The sequence below is a fragment of the Zosterops lateralis genome (assembly GCF_965231275.1).
Source record: "Zosterops lateralis genome assembly, chromosome: 6".
Taxonomy (NCBI): domain Eukaryota; kingdom Metazoa; phylum Chordata; class Aves; order Passeriformes; family Zosteropidae; genus Zosterops; species Zosterops lateralis.
The window spans coordinates 49,071,657-49,097,194 of NC_139761.1; the positions used below are offsets into that span (position 1 = coordinate 49,071,657).

The window sequence follows — 25,538 nt, forward strand, 5'->3', positions numbered from 1 at the left end:
GGCGCTGGACTTTGACCAAAGATTATTTTAAAAAGTAATAATTACATTATTGGTTAAAAAAAAAAGGTCAGCTAAGAGATCTGAAAATTGGCGAGGCCCAAAATGACAGCCATCCTTGGGGATACTATCCATCTCTCTGAGAACACTGATTTTAATGTGTTGGAGTAGCATGGGATTTAAAATTGGATGCATGGGTGTTAACATAATGCCTCAATTTCTGTCATCTTATGGTAGGAAAATATTCTGCTGAGAAAAAGCTAAGGATATTGAGAGACAGCATTTAAATTCCTGTTTCCACTGGTGTTATCCTTATCTCATGGAAGGGTACAACCTTAGGAATATGGAAAGGGACAATTGGGTTGATTGGTGGAGGCTGATACAGGAGGTCAAAGGCCTTGTCGCAGATGTCTCTGGATTATGTTATAAACTGTTTTATGAATGCTTTGGAAATATTCACAGATGTGTAGGGGTTATTTAATTATTCATAAGTCACACCTGTAGAAACAAGTAGACTGCTTTTGGCTCATATTTTGAGGGATCAAGAAGAGTATGAGAACTCATTAAACAACCACAGTGACTTTTCTAAATTAAAAAACCTAATGACTTAGAGTCCCAGAGATTAATACTGGGAGAGGATCGCCTCTATTTTCTGCAGAAAGTTTTTTTTTTCCCCTACTCTACAACTAAACTCCACACTTGTAGAAAGGAAGGAAATAGTTCTCAGAGTTTAAATATGTATGTGGATGTATATACCTATATAAATTAAAGTTATTTTGCTCATACTAATTATCACTGAAAACTTAAGTGGGCTATCATAGCATGGCTTTGTTCTGTAATGGGGTCCTCTAAGTGTTCCTCCAAAAAAATTATACATGACACTCAGGACACTAAAGTAATAAAGACAGTAGTATGCTTTCAAAATAATTTTGGGGATTTTTGTGGGAATTCTTCATGGTAGAATCGTTATTTTTAGAAATCTCTATATCTATTCCTGAGCTGCACCATTTGGCAGTCTTGAAACAGAATTTAGTTTTATGCCAATGGTGCCCTTAATTCATGTGTTAGCTTAAAATCATTCCCTGCAATTTATGGTAGAAAAGATTGGGAAAACAGAGTTCTTTCTTCTTTATATTAACCTTTTTATAATTTTTTAAATTTTTTTTGGTAGAAAGTAAATAAAGTCACAAAAAAAAAAAAAAAAAAAAAAAAAAAAAAAAAAAAAAAAAGAAAGAAAAAAAAAATTTACAACCCTGACAAGACAACAGGTAATTCCAGCTCAGCTATACCAGCAAGTACCAGGGTCAACTATCAAACAAAATACAAAACTACTCAAGAACTCCAAGAGAAGAGCTGAGCATGCTTTATATAAGAGAGGTTTTAGGAGTTTAGGTAGTTAGAAAGGTCAGGCTTCTTGCCCAGATTTCTGTTTAGCAAGAAGTGTGAACTTCAATGCTCCCAATATGATGGCTGAGCTCAACTAATTAACTGAAGTATTGGTGTAATCAAACAGGGGAATGTGAAGGGATCCTGAATGTTTGCGACTTAAAATTGGATCATTGGGCAATCCCATGCACAGGCTGCTGAAGGAAGGTGAAGGAGTTCTAGAATGTTTTAGTACTTTTTATTATTGGGTACGAGATGTCTGACTATAATGGAAGTTCTGCCCAGTGCCTCTGGGTAGAAGAAGAACAGAAATAAGAATTTCAGTGTACTGGCAATAGTTTCAAACTGAGCACCTTGCAAGCCAGTATGGTCAAGCCACTAAGGGGAGCATCTGCAGGGGATGGTGAGGAAGAAGGTGAGAAGGGCAGGTGCTATGTTGCTGTTGAGGAGAGAAGTGTTTCTACACTCCCCTTCACTCTTGTGGGATTCCTCTGTCATTTGTGCCCTCAGGCACGAACAGCTCTGTTGACTAACAAGGCACAGCTTTTCTTTTCATTGCAAATCTCTGCCCTGTCTCCTCTCAGGAGGTGGCTCTGGCTCACCTTGCCTGGTGTCTTTCTCTTGGAGGATGCACAGGCCAGCAGCTCTTGGCCTCCTCCCTGTGTATGGTCAGGAGGGGACAGGGACAAGTCCATGCCCTTGCCTGCACCTCAGTGGCACTTGGTGAGTCTAAGATATCTGCACATTTGCTAGAGAACAAAGATGGGTATGCATGGAAAAAGACCAAGATGATGTAACAGATGCCCATCTGCCCAGAAAATACTGAGCCTTTGCTACCCTTCTCAGGGAGAATCACAGGTTTTAGAGCAGGATCCAGTGGTACTAAACACAGCAGAGATACTCCTGGATTTAGTATTATTGCTTTTGACCTGTTGAGATCTACTAGCAGTGGTGAGTCTGGTGAAAAAAAATTAAGCAGGGGGAGCCAGGACTTCTTTCTCATTTTTATTAATTATTTATTTGATTAATTCAATAAATAAGTGGGACCTTTTTGTGCCACAGATGACACATCTTGTGAGAAATTTGAAAGAATACTTGTATATCTCACTAAGGATACTGAAAGGATTAAGTAATTTTTATAAAGTATTTTGAATTTTTGAAAATTGTTATGGACAAGAACAGTATTATTCTCTTCACATAAATATGAAATGTTGAACTACAGCAGGGATGCCTATGACAATCTAAAACTCATCTCATACATTTATAAATCCTCCTCTTTTTTGGCTATTCTTATAGGTCCTATTTCTGAAGATGCTCACTGTCAGCAGTTTGTAAGCAAATCACTGGAATTTAGGGATGCTTAGCCACAATGCTGATTATTTTTCTTCATCACAAATCACAATGCTTTCTTTAAGCTCAGTGTTGAAGACCAGGTTCTCAGCTGGAGTAAATGCAGGTGGCTGTGTTCAGCTGAACATCTTTATGCCTTATTTGTGCTAGATAAAGGTCATGCCTGTATCCTCACGTACAAATGTTTCCGTTTGCACTGTGAAAACTATTGCTTTTTGTTTTCCCAGTAGTAAAGATACTGCAGAAGAAATAGGTTTCAAAATCCTGCTGGTCATCTGTAAGGTGGATTAGAGTTCATCCTGTTATGCTAAGACATGACATTTGTAGTGCAGGGCTGGTGAGGGAGTAAACTGGAACAACCTCATAGTTGCCAACATCAGCAGAGACAACTGGATGCTACTGCAGGGTTTAGCTGGTATTATTTCAATATAAAATCCTTTCTTTAGGGCTTTAACTCCTGCTGACTGTCTGAAATGCAGCTGCTGTACTGCAGAACCTCCTGAAAAATTGTATCATATGGATAATTTCAGACTGTCAGCAGAACCAATAGTAACAGGCAAGGAGACTACAAAGAATGGGTTAAATCACAGACTTCTTGCCTCTTCGGTATTCCTGGATAATAATCCACCTACAGTGACTCCACTCTGTGGGTAGAAAATGCCTACCTCTTTTTAAACATAATTTATGCACTCCTTTGCCTTTTGAAAAGGATAGACACCAGCCAGGTAGAAGACTGCTCTGCTGCATTAGGGCTCAGAATTAACCATCAAATGTGTGCCTGATGTGCGAGTCAATCTGCCAAGTCATAAATGTTACAAGCAGACATCTGACTACAGCATGTATTTTTAAAGTGCACTTTTTGGCTATGGAGCCTTAGCAAATACTGTTCCTTCCAACCTGTGCTAAAAGGTCAGGGATGCATATGCTGTTAACCTGGCAGGGTAAGAAATCTGCCATAAACTGATTTCCCCAGAGGGATTTCTCCCTGCAGGGGCTGTGTGCTACGAGGCAGCGTCTCCCGGATGATTCCAAGTGTCCTTGACTGGATCTGCAGTAAGCAGGAAGGTGCGTGATGGTTTCTTCTGTGATGCAGTGGTGGCATCTGAGGGGGGCTGAGGGTGTGAAGGAAGCTCATTTCTCTCCCCCCAACCCCACCCCCATGACAAAAAGGTTCCTGGGCTTGGACCTGAAGGGGTTGGTTGGTGAGAAGTTTCTGCTTCTCAAGTAAAAGTCAGACCTAGAAAATTCTATGGTGGTTGCATAAGTACTGAAATTGCCACACAGCTAAAGACTGAAAAGCAAGCAACTGACTGGGGAATATATTTCTAATATAATTGCTTTTTGACCTTTTTTTTTGGTCTTGCTTTGAGTTTTGATTAACTTCGCATTAATTATAATCAGTGAACACTGAGGAAGAAAGGGATGGTTTTGCTGGTTTGGGATTTTGGTTTTGGTTGAAATTCCAGCAGCTTTCTGTTGTTATTCTATTTGGAAAAGAAGTAATTCCTGGTCCTTTTAGGAATTACTCAGGAAAAAGAATTAACAGAGAAGTAAAATTCGGCACTTTTGGTTCCTTGAATTAGATAATGATAAAAGCGATTTCAGGCTATCCCCATGTGCTATAAGGAATAAATCCATGGTAAATATGAGGTAGAATTAATTCTTCAAAAGCAGTACATATTTTTGAGGAACACAATAGCCCCAGCGCATTGCTCAAGGCATCCAGCCATTTTGTGCTCACCTATAGCAAGAATTAACAGATCATTACAGTGGAGTGTCTTGTGCTGCTCACATATCTGCAATACACCCTCTGGTCTGCATCCCAATCAAAGGGCATTTTCAGAGACGTTGGCATCTGCAACGCAGAGGGGCAACTGTTTTATCATCTGCCTTGCTCCCTGAGCCTCCAGGGCAATAACTGGGCTTCTCTTTGTCCCAACACACTGCCAGAAGAGGTCCCAGTGTCACTCTGCCGTGTCTCTCCTGACTTCTCTGCCTCCTCCCTGATCTGTAACAGCACCTCTGCCACATCTGGCTGAATGTTTCCCTGGGAAGTGATTAGCTCGTCTTCAATATCTGCCTTTGTGCCAGAGGTCTTCTAACACAACGATGATCGTGGAGACAGAGCCAGCCCAGCTGAGGAAAAGGTGAATGCTCCCACTCTGGTCCTTCCTGGGATTGTTCAGGGCACCCCAGCTTATGTCAGGCTTCAGCACGTACACCATCTGCTCTGGCACCTTATTCTGGAGGGTGTTGGTATCTTGGAGGAGATCCACTTTGCTAGACACAGCTCTCAGCTCATACTTAGTCTGCCTGCTCTGGGAAGGGGATGAGTTTTCGGACAACAGCCAAGATAAAAATCAAAGGTTCATTCTTTTGCACTCCAGGGCTGATGTGTAACTTGCTCCTTCCATTCAGAACCTCTTGTCAGAATACACAGATTATGGAGACAAGGGGTTAATTCACTAAAACGGTTTTCTGACTTAATGGGATTGCCACAAACCAGGGCCAGTTAAAATATAGAGTCTGGTAAAGCATGTTAATGTTTAACTTTATATGTTTTTGTTTTAAAACGCCTATATGAGGAGAAATAAGTTAAAATTTTGTCATTATGTAATTGAAAGTTGTTTATTAGATCTGTCGATAGTCTGTTAGGCACAATCTACTGGGTGCATCTTGCATTAATTTTTCATCTGAAACAGCAGAAATGATTTTGTGGATTTTAAACTGTTGTTTTGCAGATGTAGTGTTAAATGTCACTACATTTCACCTCTCTCATCCACAAAAGCTTTGTTTTCTCATTTTCTGTCAATCTTATTCAGGAATGCTGAATAATCAGAATGAAGCAAAAAAACCCCTGCCTTCTGATCTCTCTGATTTATTTTGAGAAAACTTTGGTTCCTTCTGTGTCAAAGTGTCCTCACTTCACCTGCTTAGAGAAAACATGATAGTGGAAATTCATCTTGTGTCTCCAATTTATCTCCAGATTACTGTGCAACTGTTAGTCTCCACAATACCCAGAAGAGGTAGATAAATAATGTTCTATTATCCTGATTATAGATGTAAATCATTACCAAGAAGTTGTGGCTTGCCAGAAATCTCATTTGAAGTTGCATCAAGAGCTGGTGCATTTCTGGGCTACCAGAATAAGATTGTAACATTTTTGTTTGCTACCTTATCTCCTTGTTGCTTCAGCTCCATCACTGTATCTGTGACTGAATGTTACATGTATTTCATACTGGAGTCTTCAGTGAACAGAATACATTAAGAAGCCACAGCTTTTCATTAGACAGCAAATATTCTCAATTAAAGATTGCTCATTTATTCTAGACCTTTTTTAATTAATGTGATCAAACAAGGGCAAAGGGGTGCAGGAGAATCATCTCCAGAATAATTCCTGTACGAGAACCACTGCTGGAATCAGCATAGCATCTTTCAGTCCCACAGAGCAAGTGCTTGTGGCGTGCTCTCACTTCCACAACTGCCCTATATATTTAAGCCAATTGTTTTCTCCTCAAATCCCATTTAGTCTTGGATCACAGCTGAAAAAGTCTGTGTGCGTGGTGAAGGACATAATTCTTGTGCAGGACTTCTGAGTGGAGAAGATAGTTTGGCTAGATTGGAATGCTGAAATATCCACTCTAGAGCTCTTAAGGAAATGAAGTTGGCCTTTTTCTCTCTCTTTTTTTGTCCTGCCCAGCTCTTGTGCCAGCCATCAAGGTGTCCGACCTTCACAGAAGAAAATGAGTGCATCAGAACGCACTGTCCAAAATCCTCACGTGTCCTCACAGCAAAGGCTTCTCCAGAATTAGCACTGGTCACAATACATGAAGCTTTTCACGTGGAGCCTAACCCTTTTTTACTCTTTGGCAAACTTGCAACAGCAAAATCTGCTCTTTTGATCACAAAAAAAATATCTTACTGCAGACCCCCATCCTCCCTGGGCTCTTGTGAGGGCTGTTTTCTTGTTTAAAGCACATGCAGAAGGTACTGCATATTGCTAACTCACTTGAATTATTCTGACTAGGTTGTTCTCACCTTGCTGAAAAAGGAATTGCTCTAAGTTGCCACAGAGATTTCAAACTCTTGACTGTCTTTCTTTACTAGCAAGCTTCTGATTTGTCATGCTGTGTTCCCTTTCCAGCATCCTAACTCTGTCCCTCTGTCCAGTGAACATCGAGGGGTGAACTTCCCTCTCCCTACAGTGATTTGTTTTCCTAGTTCTGAAGTTTCCTTCCATCTCCTATTTCTAGAAGATATATCCTCCTCCAGGCATTTCCCTTCTCACTGCTTACATTGCAACCACTATTTTCTGCAGTTCCACTTCAGGAGTGTCCTTTTCATGTCTGATGGTGACTGCAGTTCCTCCACTGCACAGCATCCCATGCTCTGTGAGCAGGAGAGCAGCTATTCAGCAGTGATTAAGATGCTGTTTAAAAACCAGAATTCATGCCACCGACTCTGGGTGAAAGAGGAGCTATCAGCAGGACAAGAACATGTTGATGTTTCTAAAATAGAGAGTATTTTCATGTCCAGAAAAGGCTAAAAAACCATAGTCCCAGGTTAAGAATAATTTGAAGTTTTTTTTTTTCCTGACCTACATGGAATGCTGTTTATATGCCCAACTAATTTAAAACTAACTAAACAAGAACCCCTCACCTCAATCAAGATAAAGGACTGCAAGTAGATGGATGTATATCTGTAATTAACTCAATGGAAATTATAAAAGCAATTTGAAAAAAAAAAAAAAAAAAGCTATTTGGAAAAAAGGAGGTCCTTTTTTCCTTGAAAATATTCAACATGGTTTGTCATATTTGTCCTTCAGACTTCAAACAAGTAAGGTTTTTTCCTTACCTACAGTTTTTAGCAAAATATTGTGCAGAACTTATTTCCTTTTTATCTCCTGGTATCAACTCTTATATTTTGCTGCTTTGTTCTTTTCTGACTACCATTTTCATTTTCACTTTTTTATTAAGTCAATGTGAGGGGAGAAAAAGAAATTAATATTGGGGAAAGAAGAGAAACTTGGGGATTTTTCTTATGGAAAAAAGGGTAAAGCTTTGAAAAAAATTATTTAAGAGAAGGGGGAGAAATTGGAGGAAAAAAAATTTTGTTGCCAAAATGCATCTACATTTGTTTGTCCAGCCCTACATATGGAACTGGGGTACATAACAATATTCTTTCTTAATCAAAATGTCTGTGTATTGTGAGAAAGCTTCCTAAACTCATCTGCAAAACTTCCAGAAATGTAAACCTCCAAAAAGATCGAGTTGTGGACGGTTTTCCTTCTTTACAACTATCATTAGTAGCCGAATTGGAAAAACAAATAACCTTGTGCAATAAATGTTAGAGGGGCTGGTGACAAGCATGGTGACTTTGCTTAAGCCCCATGTTTTTCTGTGTGTTTAAAAAAACCCAACAAAATAAAACAAGTCTCTGCTTCAGCATAATGAGAGATTGAAAACCATGAATGACCGCTAAGCATTTTGATGAAGGCAGATTTAAAAAAAATATATTCTACCCTAAGCCTGTGGTGAATTTTGTTAACTAGAATTTGTAATTTGGGCTACTGATTTGGCTTAAAAGCATTTTTGTGGCCTGTGGGCATTTTAATAGCAGGATTCCACTGAGTGTTATTGGGAATTATGCAGCTTGAAAGATTCATGCCATCTTCAAATTTTTCTTGGTTACAGCTAGTACCTTATGCAGCATAGGCAGTAAATGGAAAATATTTTTTTTCATTTGAATCCAAGTCCTTATTGATATTCCTCTCAAAATACAGCTTCTGGTCTCTCAATAAACACAAAGCAAGACTTATGAATGCAGCTTTCACACGTAATTTCTGGATGTGTTTGTGAGCCTTTTGCCATCTGTGTACATTACAGATCTTTAGAATAAACTACTGTGCAAGTTGTACAAGCAGTTGGATAGTTGTACAAGCTCATAACAGAAATCTCTCTTTTCATTTTATTTTTAATTTTCTGCAGTTGTCAAAGTGAGGAACAAGGGATGTCACAGGAAAGTATTTCTACTATAAGTTTTGCAGTTACTAAAATTAATGATGTGCCCACAGTTATCATAAGTGGAAATTGCATCTGTTAGACTGATATTGCTAAATAAAAACTGGTTGACTATTGGGATGAACAATATCCTCAGATATCCTCGTGGCAATAAAAAAAAGACAATTATTCCTATCATTCACATCTATGACCTCTGCTTAAATTTACAGCAATTCTCGTGCCTGTAAACACATAGATCTTTCTTCTAAAATATATTTAGGACAATTAGAACAAAAATATTAGATGCAATTTCTCACTGGTCTGAATTAGATCTTGCTATTGAAGAGCAGGAGAAGCTTATATTTGCAAGAAATGCCTTCAAATCAAAGAGCAGCTCTGTGTTGTTCTCAGCAGACATATAGCTACATTGAAATCCTACCTGGATGAACAGAGTACAAAAAACACTTCACCTTAATGCTTATAAAAATAATACCTGAATGGTCAAAGCAAAAGCCTATGGATACATATTCCCCCTGTGCAGCACTCCATAACCACACAGACCCAGGGAAGGGAGCAGCTGCCTGCTTTACCAGTTTTATTTCCTGTTGCATAGAGGTTGTGTAACGTGTCTGTGTAAAAGAAATGGCTCCAATTGCTTCAAAGGAGAGTTTTCCACCTGCTAGCAGAAGGAAAGTAAGTATGACCTCCCCAGATTCCAACATGTGAAACATAACATTCCCAGCAGAAACCTTGTGGATATGCCCCATTCCTTTGAATTTTCTTACAAGGTGACCTGTATCCTGTCTTGAGTATTTTCCTCTTCAATACTGAATACTTACCTCAAATTCTAATCATATTTTCTTTATTGTTGTCCCTTTTGTGGCTGTTTTTTGAAGTATTTTCATAAATGATTCAGACTCACAGAACCTTGTTGATGCAAGGGAATATTAGTAGCCTCCTTATCAAATGATGATAAATAGATGTACAAAGCTACCACAACAACATTTTAAGTTTTTAATGCTTAGAACCTTTGGAGAACAACTTAGGGACCGTCTCCAGTTGTCACTGACTTCTAAGAGAGCTACAAAACCGGGATCCAATGCTGAAATTTCTGCTGTGGCTATGGTGAGCTCAACATTTATATCTAGAGGGGACTTCGATTAATGTAGGATGTCAAAGGCTTCATGAGACAGTGGAGACAAGACTCAGCCCTATGTCTGAAACTTGCTTGTGTGATTAGCTTGTTTTCAGATGTGGCAGCAAGTCTTCTGGATGCCAAAGACTCTTGAAAATACCATTCCTCCTATTTCAACAGCACAGTTAGTTTAAAAAAAGTGCACATTTAACTGGAAAATAGGCAGGAATTGTTTTCATACAGAACATACAGAAAATAAGGGGCTTAGGAGCACAGCCTAAAACTTCCTGGTTTTTGCTCATATTCCTGCCACGGTTCCCAGTAAAATTTCTCTTTCATCTACATTTGCCGTAGTTCCTTCTTTCCTACTTTCTAATAATTTAAGAGACAAGATGACAGAACAGATTAAAAAATATCTATAAATAATACCGTACGTAAAGAGGCATTTACCCACTGAGTCTTAAAACTCATTCCCTGATTTGGATCTATTTTTGTAAGCTTCATCTCACTTGACACTGACAATGATTCACATAAATATTAAGTGCTCATTTTTAGTCCAATGCACATAAGTGAAGCTAAACTGTAGTGTTTTTTGGAGTTTTTACCCCGAAGGTCCTTACTTAGGGTGGAAAGAAGGTTAGGAGGATGCAGTTCTTAAGCACTCTACAATCATCACGTATTAGCTAGTGCAGACGGAGCATTTTCAAATTTTTCAATGACATTCACATTTCAAATGGGTTTTTTTTTTTGTTGACTTTTTTTCTGTAGGATATAAAAATAGGGTGTGTTATCCTGAATTAGAGTCTAAACCTGAAGGCTGTGGAATTACACTGTTTCTTCTTTATACCTCTCTATTGTGTTGTGGTTATGTTCAACTCTATCACTATCCTTTTGCTGTATCTTGTTTTTGAATTAAAGCAGTCCTGAGATGTTTTATTAATTGTCCGAACATTTTATTCTTTGGACTCTGCAGCAAAGCTATTTAAACAATGAAAGAAAATTTTTTTTTCAATGTTTGTCACTTCTAAATTCTAATACAATTATGTTTCTGTTATAGCAGGAGTATGTTTGATAACAGATGGTAAAACTGCAAAACTGTCTCCGCTTCATTAGCGCCCCTGGCAAGTCTTCCTATAGAAGGTAAGTTACAGCAGAGAGGGATATTTAACAATACAACCTTCACAGTTTCCAGTAAGATTTTGGACTAGTTTTAAGTATATCATGAAAGCAGTGAATGTAATACCTAGAACGTCCATTGATTGCTTCTGTGTTGGTTGTTAAAACCAGAACTAAGCGTACGTGCTGTAAAAGGTTCTGATCTAGCAAAGACTTGTTCTAGTGCTTTTGCAAGTTAAATTTATCCTGGCAAGAGTTTCATTGAGATCACTTTCCTTTAATGGTGATAATGGGTTTTTATTAAAAAGTAATAAAACATAAGTGATCAATCTCCATTTAAATTAAAAGAATGTTTATATTAAAATATCGATGAAAAGGCAGCCTTCAGAGATTTTAAGAATGCTTGCATTTCCATGGCACGACTGAAAGGTGACAGATTGATAGCCCTGGGAAACGTAGGTCTTTTCAAAACAAATTATGTGATGTGTCCTCACGCTGACTTTGGAGCTCACTTTACAGCGTGGCAGAACTGCTCAGGCTCTGGGGTGAAAAAGTCCTCTCAAATTCTGTATATCCTCTACTCTGCATATCATCTCCTATTTTTTGTGCATTTTGTGCATTCCTTCTCCATAGGGGCTGCAGAGAGATCCCAAAATCATTGTGCATGGCTCACCCTGGAGCCCAGTGCATGAGGACAACATACGGTTATTTCCTACCAGGAACTGGCTTCCAACAAGTGAGGGGAAATAAAAAGACCAGTGTAGTCATATGCCAACATTAAGAGCGTCTCTGATAATGCCACTACGTGTATCTGTTGTCTGCTATTGATCTTGCCGAATTCAGTTGCCCAGAATGACCACAGAGGAACAGCCTCTTCCGCATTAATGGGAAATGCTGCTTTGCCATCTTCCCAGTATAATGGCTTGTGAACTCCTCAAGCTGTGCAAATTGGATTAACTTCACTAACTGCCTGGATTATGCAGCTTTGTGAAGTGGGAAGGGCTCCCAAGCAGAGACGGACGAAAATTTGAAATCATGCAGTGGGAGGAAAATATTAAATTGGAAATTTCACATTTTAAGCAAAAACCAGTAGCCACTAGATTACTGTGTCCAGAGAGCTGTTTTATACTACAAATATCTCATGTTTTTATTTGAGTATGTTTTTTAAAACAGCTTATATTCAATATGTATTTAGCAAGTACACTTAAAAGACTTTTCCTATTAGTGAAGGAAAATTATGGGCAGCAACAAGGCTTTGATATAAGGTAGTTGCCAACAGTACTAAGGCAGTTTTGGGCACATGCAGAAACAACACTGTAGGCACTGGGAAATTTCAACAGGCATTAAAAAAAATTACAAATGTGGGGCTAGTGTTTTGAGAATTCTAAGTTTGAGCTCACATGGTGGCACCCTTTCATGAGTCTGCCCTCAGAAGTGAAGATGTAGGAAGTGACTGCTAGATTTCCTGGATGCAGGAGTGATGGAGAGGTGGTGACAGAGAAGCCCTGCTGTCTGTGCAATGGCCACCACAGCTCAGGCACATACTGCAGCTTTCTGCTGCAGTCCAGGTTGGTTTGGAAAACACTACATCTGAGTATAGTGTAAAGCCTTCCCTTAGATGTCAACTTGCTGTTTTTATAGTACAAGCATTTAGAGGTGTCACAGGAATTATAACTCTATTGTGCTAGCTACTGAAATAAACATATAGTAAGGGAGAGAGGAAAAAGTGCAAAGCAAGAACCCTGAAAATGTTCATTTGCTGAGCTAAATGTATGCAACCTGCCTTTGCACTGTTGGCATGCTGCAGATGCTCCTCCTGAGAGGATCCTTCAGAGCTAACATAGGCAATCAAGTAGGGCTTTGGTCAGATCTTCTAACAAATGCTCATTATGAACTGCATTAATTTGGTTGCTTACAATCATTTGTCCAAATCTCAAGTTTGGGGGCTTTCTCAGGGTTTGTTTTTTGCTTTCTAGTAAATTTCCACCGTGTAGGTCTGTGTACTCATCTGAAGACATGTAGGAATGTTCTGAATGAATGTTAAAAATCACCAAGTAAGAACAAAGGCTCACCCTGCTGTCCCAGCCAAGATTTCCTTTGAGAACAGTAAATGCACAATTTTAGGCATTCATATAGCTGATGGTAATATGGACATGAAGATAAATTTGTGGTTTGGAGTTGAAGACTCTATAGAATTTTTACTGACTTTGGAACTTTTAATTTCCCTGTAGTCCATGCCACCGGCACAGTGAAAACTGAGCTTCTTTGCTTAGTAGAGCAGGTTCTCCAAAAGATGCTTCCTTTAGAGCAGTGAATGCACTTTTGCACTATTGATTTCCTGCTGCTTAGACATAACTAACATTTTAAGTAATCTATACAGTTTTGAAATTTACATTAGGTCTTTTAATAAAATCCCTAGCACCTCAGGGACTTCTTGGTAGGATAGACAGTGAACTCCTATCAACTGAACAATAAACAACAGAACACTAAATTTCGATACCACTTAAGGAAAATTCTGACCTATGCTGATCTGCTACTACCCCAAAACCAGGAAACCAAACACCACCCCACAGCAGTTGCCTCAGTCTGGGTTTTGGTTGAGCTACAGCACAGTCAGGTTGTTCTTGGTTTGTCCTTACAAGTGCTTTACTGAAAAGCCCTGAGTTAAAATCAGTTCTGCATTATGCGGGACACATTCCTGAGAAGTGCTAAGACGTACTGTCACTAGATTTCTTGCAGAACTCCACACTAGAAGTGAAGGGGAGATCCATGCTAAAAAGGGAAACGAGAATAGCACAATGTGGCTGAGATCATGTTGTGGTGTTTTTAGAGTAGAGATCAAAGGCTGCTGTGAAGGCAAGCCCTTTTGCATTGCGTGTTGTGGCAATTACACAATTGTCCTTGTCCTGAAAAATTGTACCTGAAATAGGTGTGCATGAGTCTCTGGTTGGATCCCACTAAGATCAGTTATAGTTGGGACCACAGCTCTACAAGGTGGCATGGGATTTTAGTGATGGTCTGTTCATTTCTTGCTGGTGTCCTTTTCTGCTTTAGGACATGACCTCCCTTCTGCTGGAGGTTATAGGTGCTCAGCATTTTAGAGACTTCTTCCCATTCATTTTGGTTTTAAGTCTGTTTTCAAGTCTGAAGCAGTCTAACTGAAGGTTTTAATTTAATTAATGACTGTATAAATCACAGAACTGGCCTCCACCATCTATACCTGTCAATTGATCTGGTGTAATGAAGACTGCAAGAAGCCCAAACTAAAAAATACAGCAGGGGTATTGGATGAATTTTTAAGGGAAATCTGCAGCTAAACTTCTTAGGTATGTTAAATGATAAGCAACACAAGCTGACCGGATCTTTATGTGTTTAAGAATATGTTTTTTGAGGGCAAATGTGGGCAGCAAGAGAAACTGTCCAACCAAGCATTTTTTTAAGTAACTGTTGATGTATCTCTGCATACATTTAATTTTTTTTTTGTGAATGGGTAGAAGATCAATTTGGTTGTGTAGATGACAACATATGTTTGAACTTGTATTTGCCTCTGAAAATTGTAAGACTTGGTAGCAATAGGCTTTGCCTTTTCTATTTAAAAACAAATAATTTGTTGTGTTGCTTCTTAAAAGGGACATTCTCTCCCAGGTTTTCAAGTAAAAAGCCAGCATGATATTTTAAGCTATTTCTTGCAGTCACAACACCTCAGCGGTCCTGACCCAAGATTTTTCAAAGTAAATCTAGCAGTGCTGAGATTTACTGCTGCTCCCAAAGTATCAACATAATTACGTAAGTGTGTGCCAGCAGTGTGTGCCTGTGTTGGTAGCTCATGTGCAGCACACACATCGCTGCCTGTCTGCAGTGCACTGAAACCTGAGATTTATTGCATTTACAAAAGGCCATTACAATGCAATTTTAACTTACTGTCATTAAAGGGTCTTACATCATAAGCAATCACTGCAAAAAGCCTTGGCCTGCGATTTATTCATAATTTTTATTGCATGATTTATTAGTGCCTCTGTTACATTTTATAAATCTTATCAGAAAGAAATTAAAATCACTTAGGCCTGGTCCTTTCACCTTTACCCGTGTTGGGTGGTACCTTGCTCTCAGCCTGACGGAAACGGGGATATTCCTGGAGTAAGCTATCACTACAGGAGTAGGAGTGAAGATAGCAAAATCTGGTTACTTAGTGAGCACAGGAGAGAGATGTAAAAATTATTCTAGAAATGACAGCATTTGGTTTATATTCCAGGGGGAGGAGGTGGTTCTCCATGGATTCATAGATTTCTCTGATTTCATCCGATCCCCCCGCTTCTGTGTACCATTTGGAGTGAATCACATATTTATGTAATTCAATATTCAGCAGGGAAAGCCAAGTCAGCCTTCTAAACTGTTCTTTCCTCAGATCAAATTCAGCATATAGTAACTGAGAAGCTAATTGTAAGACAATTGCAAAGATCTCAAAACGGCTTTTCTATCAGTTTTATACCCCAAGAATGCACTAAAATTTCATAAGATCAAGCTTATACAAAATAGAAACTCAGTTTTGCCATCTGTATTTGCATGAGAAAGAATTACACACTTGATTATCAATCAGGGCTCAATTTTTCAATCTGAATACCCCTGCTTGCCCTTTTTATTACGAAACACAGCGCTTGGATATGATTTAGTTGAACATTAATTGAAGTCATGTGGTTTAAAGGGGGATGTATTCTACAGTCCTTTGCAGTAAAAAATACCCATAAGATCATGATGAGCTTTGTCAGTATTAGAGCTCTATGTTTTGATGCAGTGTGCTTAAGATGCTCATGTCTTTAAAAGATTATGAAAACACGTATTTGAATATGTATGCGCCTAATAAATTGCTAAGATCTATTGCACTTTAGTGCTTTGGAATGGAAATATGCACCGTGTCTATTAAAAAAAAAAAAGCAGTACACAGCAATTAATTTATCCTGAACCATGCTGCAGGAAAATTCATTTCTATCCTTGAAGTTGGTGATAATTTTGGCTGAGTTTCAATAACAGTAAGGCTGGGCCCTCTGTTGCTGATTTGCTAACATCTCTCCTTATGTTAAGAGAAAGGCAGTATGTACAGACTTTACTAAAGTACTACCATAAATATACACACATTTTTACAAATAAGAAAGACAAATACTGTTAAATGAAAGATTGCACAGTAGAAGGGAAGAACAAGATGTGAAATCAGTTTTCCTAGGTATAGTCTAATATACCACATTTCTGTGAGCAGTTTTAAAATAGAAATTTTATAATTGATCCATGGATCTTTTTATCCTTTGTCTCATGATAGACCAACAGAGAATTACCAGTATTTTGTTGCCTTTTTTTCCCCTACCCAAAACCAAAATAGCAAATGTCAGGAGAAGGGCAAAGAAAATAACTGAAGGTACAAAGGGATGGATTAAAGAGAGAAGGGACCAAATATCTTTCTGAACCCAGCCACTAAATTCACACTGATTTCAGTGGCACCACGGTTACTTCTGCAGAAATATTTTGGGGTGGTTTAATTTTGAAGTCCTTCCTCATATGGAAATCCCACTCAGCATCGTAGGAGGTGGCAGCAATAGGAAGGCATATATATGTGTATGCATATGATGGTATGATCCATACAATCAGAGCCTTGGCTAAATGAAGTAAATTTTGTAACCTAGAAACATTAAAATTAAGTGAGATTAAAAAAAAAATAAATTAAAATGGCAACAGATGCTGTTCTTTTTTTAGGTTTTAGACTAATAGAAATAACATTGGAAATAGGAAAATAGATTTTAAAAAAAAAGTCCTTGAATCCAAACTGCTAAGTCTGTACTAGGCAGCCATAGAATTGTCAGGTGGGTAACATCATCTCTCTCATCTCCTTGTGAGATTGACTTCAAAGAGATTGTAAGATTTTCTGGGCAGGCATCATATCTTCCTGTGTGTTTCTGAACAGCTCTAACTGGTGAAGTCATGATTCTGCATGGCTGTTCGGATATTTTTAATTTTTTCTTTGTGTGTGTGGTAGTTTAAAAACGTATTACTTCTGAATTCAGACAGACAATTCCCAGGAGTTACTTGTGTATCTGCTCCCACCATGACTAATTTGATAGGGACTGGTTGTGTGACTTGGAGCACTGAACACTTTCTAACTGGCATTGCAAAGGTTTCTTTGGTCAGGATGCAGAGAAGATTACCATGCTCACTAGTGGGTTATATAAGGATTTGCAGTAACATGTTCCTTGATGGGAGAAAATAGGAATAAAATGGAATTTTAGGAACTATATTAATAATGAACGATGGAATGGTAGTTAATAGATGTCTGTAATTCCATTATACTACAAGTGCAAGGGAAACCTCATTTGAATGTGGAAAGATTCTCATTTTTCCAGAGCTGTAATGCAGCGTGCAGTTAAAATTAGGCAGTCTCGTTAATTGCCAAAGTATGTGGTGAGAATTCCTGCAGCCAGCTTCAGTGCAGGATTAGATATGCCTCTGCAGGAGACACCTTCTAGAAAGGCTCAAGGTGGGAGAGCAGCTCCAGCAGGACCCCTTTTAAGCTGTCCCTGAGAAGGGCAGAGGAAAGAGAGAGGGGCAGCTCTCGTCCCCTCTGTCCCTGTCTGCTCGTGCCTGGTGGGAGTCTCCAGACCTCTGTCTGTGGAGCGCTCCTGTATCAAGCATGTCCCACATCACACATCTGTGGAATGAGCTCCCCTTGTGAAGGGTGAGGACTATCTGCTCCCACTCCCTGATATCTGCCTCAATTCCTGAGCTAAGCCATGCTGGCCAGGGGTAAGGAATGAGCAGAATCACCCCAGCCTCTAATCCTCAAGACAGTGTGGTTTTTCAGGAACTAGGATCCCATAAGCCTTTTTATACATATGGGCTGTACTTCATAGAGAGAAAAAGCAGTTTAAATGAACACAGCAAGGTTGAAATGTGCAAAAGCTCTTGAATGTGCAAAAGAAAGATGGAAGAAATCCCTGGGGAATACCTTTTTCTCATCTCTTTACCACTATCCTTTTTCCTGTCTCCTTCTCAGTGTCAGAAACTTGTCCTTCAAAAGTCACCCACTGAGGAAAGCAGATTCTTCTGCAGGATGTGAAGAGGAAACATGAGGGAAGGGTGAGTGAGAGTTTTACTTTTCCTCTTACAGACCAAAGCGGTACAGCATATGCCAGGATTCTAAGTCAAGCTGTTGAGGACTTTCCATAGGACCCTAACCAGCTTTTATTTAAAAACAGTGAAAATGTTTATTTGGAAGGAATACAAAAGCCTTCCTGAGAGTTCATTAATGAAGCTTAACTGTCCAATTTGAATGTGAGCAGTAGCGCAGAATCTCAGCCGAAAGCTCCCCGTTCCCAAACAATGAGTAACCCAAGGAATGGGAATTAACACAAACACAACCTTACCCTGCTGTGGAGGAGGAGGAAGAAGGGGAATAAATGTGTTAGACACCTGCAGGCCAAACTCCCCAGGAAGTCAGTGGGAGCTTTACTAGTGGAAGAACAGCGTGACCAGACATAAGCATAAAGCAGAGAGGATGCCAAGGAAATATTTTCCACACTTTTGTGTACTGAGAGACATATGAAGTCTACTAAGTCCAGAGGGCATGAACTCTACTACAATGTAACTCTCTGCTACTTCAGCACAGCCTCCTGGCTGACTCTATTTCCCCCTTTGTGCCTACTTAGAAGAAATAAATTTTCAAAATTGTCTGATGATCCAAAAGAGACAGTCAATGAGCTTCAAAGAAACATCAGTTTAGGTCTGTGCAGTGACATTTAGCTGTCTGGACAAACACTTTTGACAATCCTTCTGGATCCCTGATCTTTCCCATCACCTTTTTGTTACTCTGTTCAGATCTCCAGGCACCAGACTTTGCCTCTGATACCCAAACATGGATTCTTTAGGTTAAGGAAAAGTGTTATATCTGTTTATCTTACTAAGATAGATGTCTAAGACAGTCTGTCATTTGAAACAAACTGTCTTTTTTTATTACAGATGTAGAAGATGACGCAATTTTTGAAGCGTTTCCTCTTTTACAAAGAACTACATTATTAGGAAAATAGGGTAAGAAAACTTGAAATTAATTAAAATCAGCCACTATTGTTTTAACAAGCAACTGTTGACTATGTTGCACCTAAAGACAAATGATTCGTGACTAGGAGCTTTGCTTAATCAAAGTAAGTTAAGAAATAAACAAAAATTTGCAGAGTAAGCTGATTTTGCCTGACATACACAAATGCACTTCCAGTCTTCCCTGGCTGTCTACAGCAAGAGCAGAAGTAATTTAGTATGAGTCAGGTGGAGGTGAAGCAAAACAATCAAATGTATTTGCAAGCTGTGTCCATCAAAATCCTCCAAGAACGGCTGGATTTGAGTAAATGCTGAACTTTTCATAGACAGTTCCTAAACATTCACTGATCTAGCATACCAGATACAGCCCAGAGAATCTTGCTTTATACAGCTATGCACATTTTCATTTAATCTTAATATTCAGAGACCATATTCCTTTTACTTGCCCAAGTGTAACACTACAATGGTTATGTAAACTGACGCTTACATTGAGATGCTATTTTGACATGCATCATATGTAAACATCAAAGGTGTATAATAACCACCCTTAGTACAGATCCCAGATCCATTTAGGAAGAAAAAGTTTTGTGATTTTTTTTTTTTAATTTTTTTTTTTTACAAAATGTGGCAATACGCAATGTGACTTTAGATTTTTGCACAACTGAATTGCAGTTTGTAACTGAAAGTAGCGCACTCAGGAGTGGGGTAACAGTGGATTTGTTGCCTGACTCTACCAATGATTGCCTTAATATACCATTCCCTTAATGGTATTCCATTCACCATTAATGATGTTATCAATTATTTTACTATAAATTAGCTATTGTGAGCTTCAGGTCTTTTTGCAATGTCTGTGTTAGGTTACAGGAGCATAAATCAAACTCCCATCTCTTTTTACATCCATAACCATAACATATGGCTTTTATTAGGAAATGTTAAGTGTCTTATAATGTCTTCTTAATGGACAGTGTGTGCATGTGTTGATGAGGAAAGCCATCTTCCTTCATGCAAAATATTAATGCATGTGGCCTACGTCTCCATAGATACAAGTTAAAGAATCATATTTAACTCACTAAATACTCACTGTACTCATATTTATCTAGTTTTAACAATCCTTCAAGGAAAGAACATGTTAGAAGTAAATTAGGAGTTGAATTCTAACAGGTACGCACAAGTGATTGTGAATAAATGGTACATCATCAATTAAAACCCCCCTGCCCCCCAACAAACCCAAATCATTTTACAAAACACCTATTGCTAAACGGAAATACCCTTAGAGAATTTATATCCTTCTAGAATTCCAGCCTGTGCATCACAAAGACTCCTAATATTGGTTATAAATTTTTGTCCTTCTCTTAAAATATCATAACGCCTCCAAGCAAAAGGGTATTTTAACCTCTGTCTCCTTTTCATTGGGACAACATTATCCCTTTGGCTTTCAAACCATTTCCCAAAATCTTGAACAAGCACATTACTTTCACTTGAAATGTGTTTTACCAACAGATTTCTGGGTACCAGAGAGATCTGCTAGTCAGACAGCCAGCTATCACTGGGCTTGATTAATGGAAACCAAGCATTTTGAAGGATACCCTCCAGCCTTGCCTTTCCCCTTCCATGTTCCCTTGGCAGAAATCAGGGATTTGAAAGCTGCAATACAACAGCATCATCTTTTCATCTCGTGGTAAATATTCTATTATTCCTTTATCCTCCATGCTGTTTAAAAATTAATTTTAAATATAAGCTCCTTTGTTCAGTGAGGAAGTCTCCAAACAGTATACAAACACGCATCCTTAGAAATGCAGCAAGCTATAACTCCAGGCTCTGCTCCAGCTTTCCCCATTCATTCAGTTTGCAGACCTGGTGTCTGCCTGCTGGAGATCTCTGCACAGACCAAGTCCCTGGCAGCTGCTATTCCACCACCCATTCATACACGGCTAGCTCCCCTCTTTCTGCTCCTTGCATTTCCACTTCTCTTTCCTACATCCATCCATTTTTCTCCCTTCTTTGATCCTTCTCAGGAACACTGATCACCCTCCCCCACCAAAGCACCACTCATCCCTACCGAGGGCTGGCAGCAATTAAGCTGCAACAAAGGTACATTTAAGAGTAAAGCCCATGCCAACCAATTTCTTTGTGAAGGCACTGTCCTCCATCTGTTTCCTTAGTTATCAAATTGACTGTCTTGGGAGTTAATCCAGCTGCTGTTCCTGAAGCAAATGTTTTCAGTACTTTTGATTTCAGGAGCCGAATCAGGCCCTGATTAATGTAATTATCCTCATAGAATGAGGAGGTGACTACTGAAAGGAGTCAGATGATTGTTACAGACCATTTTTATCCACACCTATGCTGTGAACTGCACCAGTGTGCATTCCCTTTCCAAAACAACCGCAGGCACCAGGAGGGGAAGAGTTGTCCTTCAGCAGCAGGCAGGAAACCTGTCAAACACAGTGTCCCTTCTACATGAATGAAACCCTTTCCTCTGATTAATACTCTGCATTTCCCACAAGGGAAAAAGACAGAGTGAGCAGCTGAATTACCCATTTTCAGAGGAGCATGTTCATAAATATTTAACTTGGTATGTATGAGAAAAGAGAAAGGCACTGATTCCCTTTCCAGCCCAGGCTGAAACTCTCCAAATCCCCTGGTACCTCTGGGACTGCCTGCTCCCATAATCCTTTCTCCATCTCATAAAGGGGAGAGAGCCATTAGCTTGTAAGAAGGCTGGACGAGGTGTCTCTCTTTACTGGGGGATGTCTGACTGTAAAAATCTATGCACAGAGGGAAATTACCTGGTGTAATGAAGACCTCTGGCCCACGACTGGGACCCTGCCCCAAGCTGTTCTAGGAGTTTTAGGTGCCTATTAGAAAATAAGGCTCTCTGGAGGCCCACATCTGAGTACACAGGCTCAGGCCTTGATGTCTACTTGTTCCCCATGCATGGGGCCTGCTTGAGAGTGTGGGTTACATCCCTGTAGACCCTGCATGATTTCTGTGTGGCCACACACACGGATGGCTTCTCTGCTCTGCTCTGACAGCAGGGACAACCCTGGCGCTGCAGGGAGGTCTGAGTGTTTTGATGGGGGTGCTGATTGCATGGCTTACCCTTGCATATCTGGAGGAGTAGGGATCCTCAAAGAGCGCCCAGATGCGGGGCTGCCACCGTCTCCAGAAGCCCCCAGACCTGCCATCGGGGGAGTCACTAAGTGCTAGGCGTTTTGTCATCTCCAGCTCATCTTCACCATCGCCAGAGTCTCCCGTGCCATCTATGTCTCCGTCCTCGGCACTGCTATCCAGGGGCGCCCCACCGAAGCTGTCCAGAGCCTCCTCGGCGTCGCGGTGCTGGCGGTATGTCATCCAGCAGCAGGGCTCCACATCGGTCTCATCGATGCCCCAGAAGGCCAGCTCCTCCTCATACAGGGGCCCGCACACGTCCGCGGGGCAGTGCAGCTTGCCGGTGCGGTAGTAATTCAGGATGTGGGCGAAGACGCCCGGGTGCCGGTCAAAGAAAAACTCATCGGTGCGGGGGTCATAGTCAAAGTGGCTGTGGGCATCGGGCTCGGCGATCCAGGCCAGCCGCGTGCCGGGCAGGGTGCGCAGGGTGCTGCGGTAAGTCTGGTGCCTAGTCCCTCCCACGTTGATCACAATGCGGTCGCTCTCGTCGCCCTGGCCCATCTCGTCTCTTATCAGGCATGTCGCAGACTCATCCAAGCAAGCACGGCAGGCGGCGAGCCCGTCAGGGGACGGCTGCTGGGCGGCAGTCGGTGCCTAAGCCGAGCCCCGCTGCGGGCCCGCGGGGGCCCCGGCCAGCCCCGCTCCCCCGGGGCCGCTCCGAGGCGATGCCGGTGCCGCTGGCGGTGGCGGTGGCTCCCGGCCGGCGCTGCGCCGCCTCCGTCTGGAGTCAGAGGCTCGGGGTCGGCGGCAGCTGCAGCCGCGGCGGAGGGGCAGGGGCAGGGGGGGCCATGCTCCGGGAGCGCTGCGGTGCCGGAGGGGGAGGGCCTTCCCCTGGTTGGACGTGGCCACAAGCACAAGGGAAAAAAAAAAAAAAAAAAAGGGAAAAAAAAAAAAAGGGGGGGGGATGGGGGGTGGGGGGAAGAAAAATCAAGGCACCGGCGCTGCCCACAGGTGCGCGGGGCTGCGGGGAACGCGAGGCCGAGCCCGCGCCCCTCCCTCCCGGCGGTGCTGAAGGGACAGCGCCGCGCTCCCGCCGCCTCCGCCCCTGCGCCCGGCCGGCCCGGCTCCAGCGCTCGCCGGTGCGGGCGGCGGGACCCGCGGCGCTGCCGCTGCTCCTCCCGCCGCTCCTCCCGCCGCTCCTCCCGCCGCCGCCGAGCGCTCGGTGCAGCCCGCCCGCCGCCCCGCCGGCACCGCCGCGCAGGCGCCGCTCCCGCCCGGGCCCGGCCGCGCCCCCGCTCCCCTCAGCACCCCGCTCCCCTCAGCCCTCAGCTCCCCTCAGCCCCGCTCCCCTCGGCGCCCCGCTCCCCTCAGCGCCCCGCTCCCCTCAGCCCCGCTCCCCTCAGCGCCCCCGCTCCCCTCAGCCCTCAGCTCCCCTCAGCCCCGCTCCCCTCGGCGCCCCGCTCCCCTCAGCCCCGCTCCCCTCAGCCCCGCTCCCCTCAGCACCCCGCTCCCCTCAGCCCCGCTCCCCTCAGCACCCTGCTCCCTTCAGCGCCCCGCTCCCCTCAGCGCCCCGCCGCCGCCCGGTGACACCGGGGTCCCCTGCGGGAGAGGCCGTGCCCGGTGCTGCCCCTCGCCCGGCTCGCGGTCACCCTCCCGAGCACCACTGAATGAGTCACGGCAGAATCCAAGACCTTCCCAGGCGTAAATTTCTTGCCCCACGAGCAGGGGTACCCAGGTTGATTCTTCCTACCACATTCTGCTTTTACTTGGTCCCCCCCACACCTACATCACTTCTCCATCTTTTCCCACTATTCATTTGGGGGTTTTTCCTAACACCTGTGTGGTAGGAAGTTGTAATTTGGGTTTGTGGTTTTTATTCTTTTTTTATTCTCATTAATTCACAAATAATGACAAGGGAAGTTTCAAACCCTTCCCCCCAGTTCCTGTCTTGCAAGGAGCTTGAAGAACAGCAGGAAGACGGTTGTGTGGAAGGGAAGTAAGAGAGGTATGTGGATGTGTTCTGAATTTTGTTTTATTTGCTGCCAATGTCTCAGGAGGAATGGGCTTATGGGAGAGCCTGGAGAGCTGGGCCTTCATGGATTGACCATGGGAGGTCATGTCATGATGAAAGGAGAGGGTGGTGAAACATACAACTGAAAGGTACGTGGTTAGGGAATGCTGATGGAGACACAAGTGGTAGGTACAACATGATGCTCAACGGAAGATGCCAGACCAGGGGAATGCAGCTAGGTTGAACTTCAGAGTATGACACAAATTCAGATGTGTGGGAACAGCAGGTGAAGAACAAGTGGAAGGCTGTCACGGAGCAATTGGTGTGCTCAGGTTTGTGAGAGGAGGTGTTTGGTCACCTGCAGGTTCCTTGCAAAGAGCGTTGCATGGTCAGGATGCAGAGAAGAAAACTTTGCAGTAGCTGTGGTGTGATATTCCAAAAAGGTCTAACCAGCAGTTTTGTCTGTGAAAATGGTAACAGGCTGCTCTTTAAGCTGGTGGGGTAGAGGGAAGGGCTGGGACCTGGTGCTATTTGTGTGTGACTCTTGGGAAAAACAAGGGAAGACAGTAGGAATGGGAGTATGTTACTCGTATCAGCTAGGAATGAGAAATGGGAAAGTGAGGCTAAATCAAGGCAACTCTGCACTTCAGCTAGCATAAACTGATGAAAAAATCTCCAGGAAGAGATGCCAGACAGCAACTTCAGCACTGGGACTGAACAGAGGCAGAAAGGTTGATGACAGAGGGAGAATCTGAGAATCACAAGTACAGAAACACTATCTAAAATCCTTGAGAATTGCCAGCCAGAGGACACAGAGGGAAAAGAGGGCTGTGAACCCAAGCCTGGCATTAAGAAAGAAAAAGAGGATGTTGATTCACTGACAGAAATAATACATGTAAAAATTCCTTTAAATCATAGTAAATGCCTATTTTTGATAATAATAGATCTGGAGACCAATGGGACAGAACTGTAGGGTAGGTTCCAAGAGTTAATGAAGGCTGTGGAGGGCAGGCGACCCAGGAAAGATATTAAGGGCCTGTTAATCCCAGGCTTGTGGGTTCTTCTGGTCACATCCACAAGTGTAAAGACTTTCCCAGCTCATTAGCTCCTGCCTTCCATGTTACCTTGCCTGCAGTGAGGAATTTCAGTGTTGGGATCTAAGGTGATGGTGGGGATGAAAGGAATATTGTGCACCTTCCCTTGCTTGGGTTTCCCTTCTTGTCTGGGCAATCGAAGGAGGGTGGTGCAGGACCTCAGAAGTCATCTGGGTGTACACGTTAAAAGCTAGAAAGCTTGTTTAAAGGCTTCAAACTTTAAGGTTTTCATGGACTCAGGTAGGGAGGCCATGCTTAAGTGACCTGCA

General features: G+C 41.9%; 1 protein-coding gene across 1 annotated transcript in view; it reads right to left on the reverse strand.

Moving 5' to 3' along the window:
* KCNC1 (potassium voltage-gated channel subfamily C member 1) overlaps window positions 1–22,745 on the reverse strand; it is a 105,873-nt gene extending 83,128 nt beyond the window's left edge. Inside the window, exon 1 of the mRNA XM_083863635.1 lies at window positions 22,156–22,745. Coding sequence (XP_083719761.1) covers window positions 22,156–22,725 — 570 coding nt within the window. The 5' untranslated portion in view covers window positions 22,726–22,745. The remainder of the gene's footprint in view (window positions 1–22,155) is intronic.
* Window positions 22,746–25,538: the final 2,793 nt, after the last annotated feature.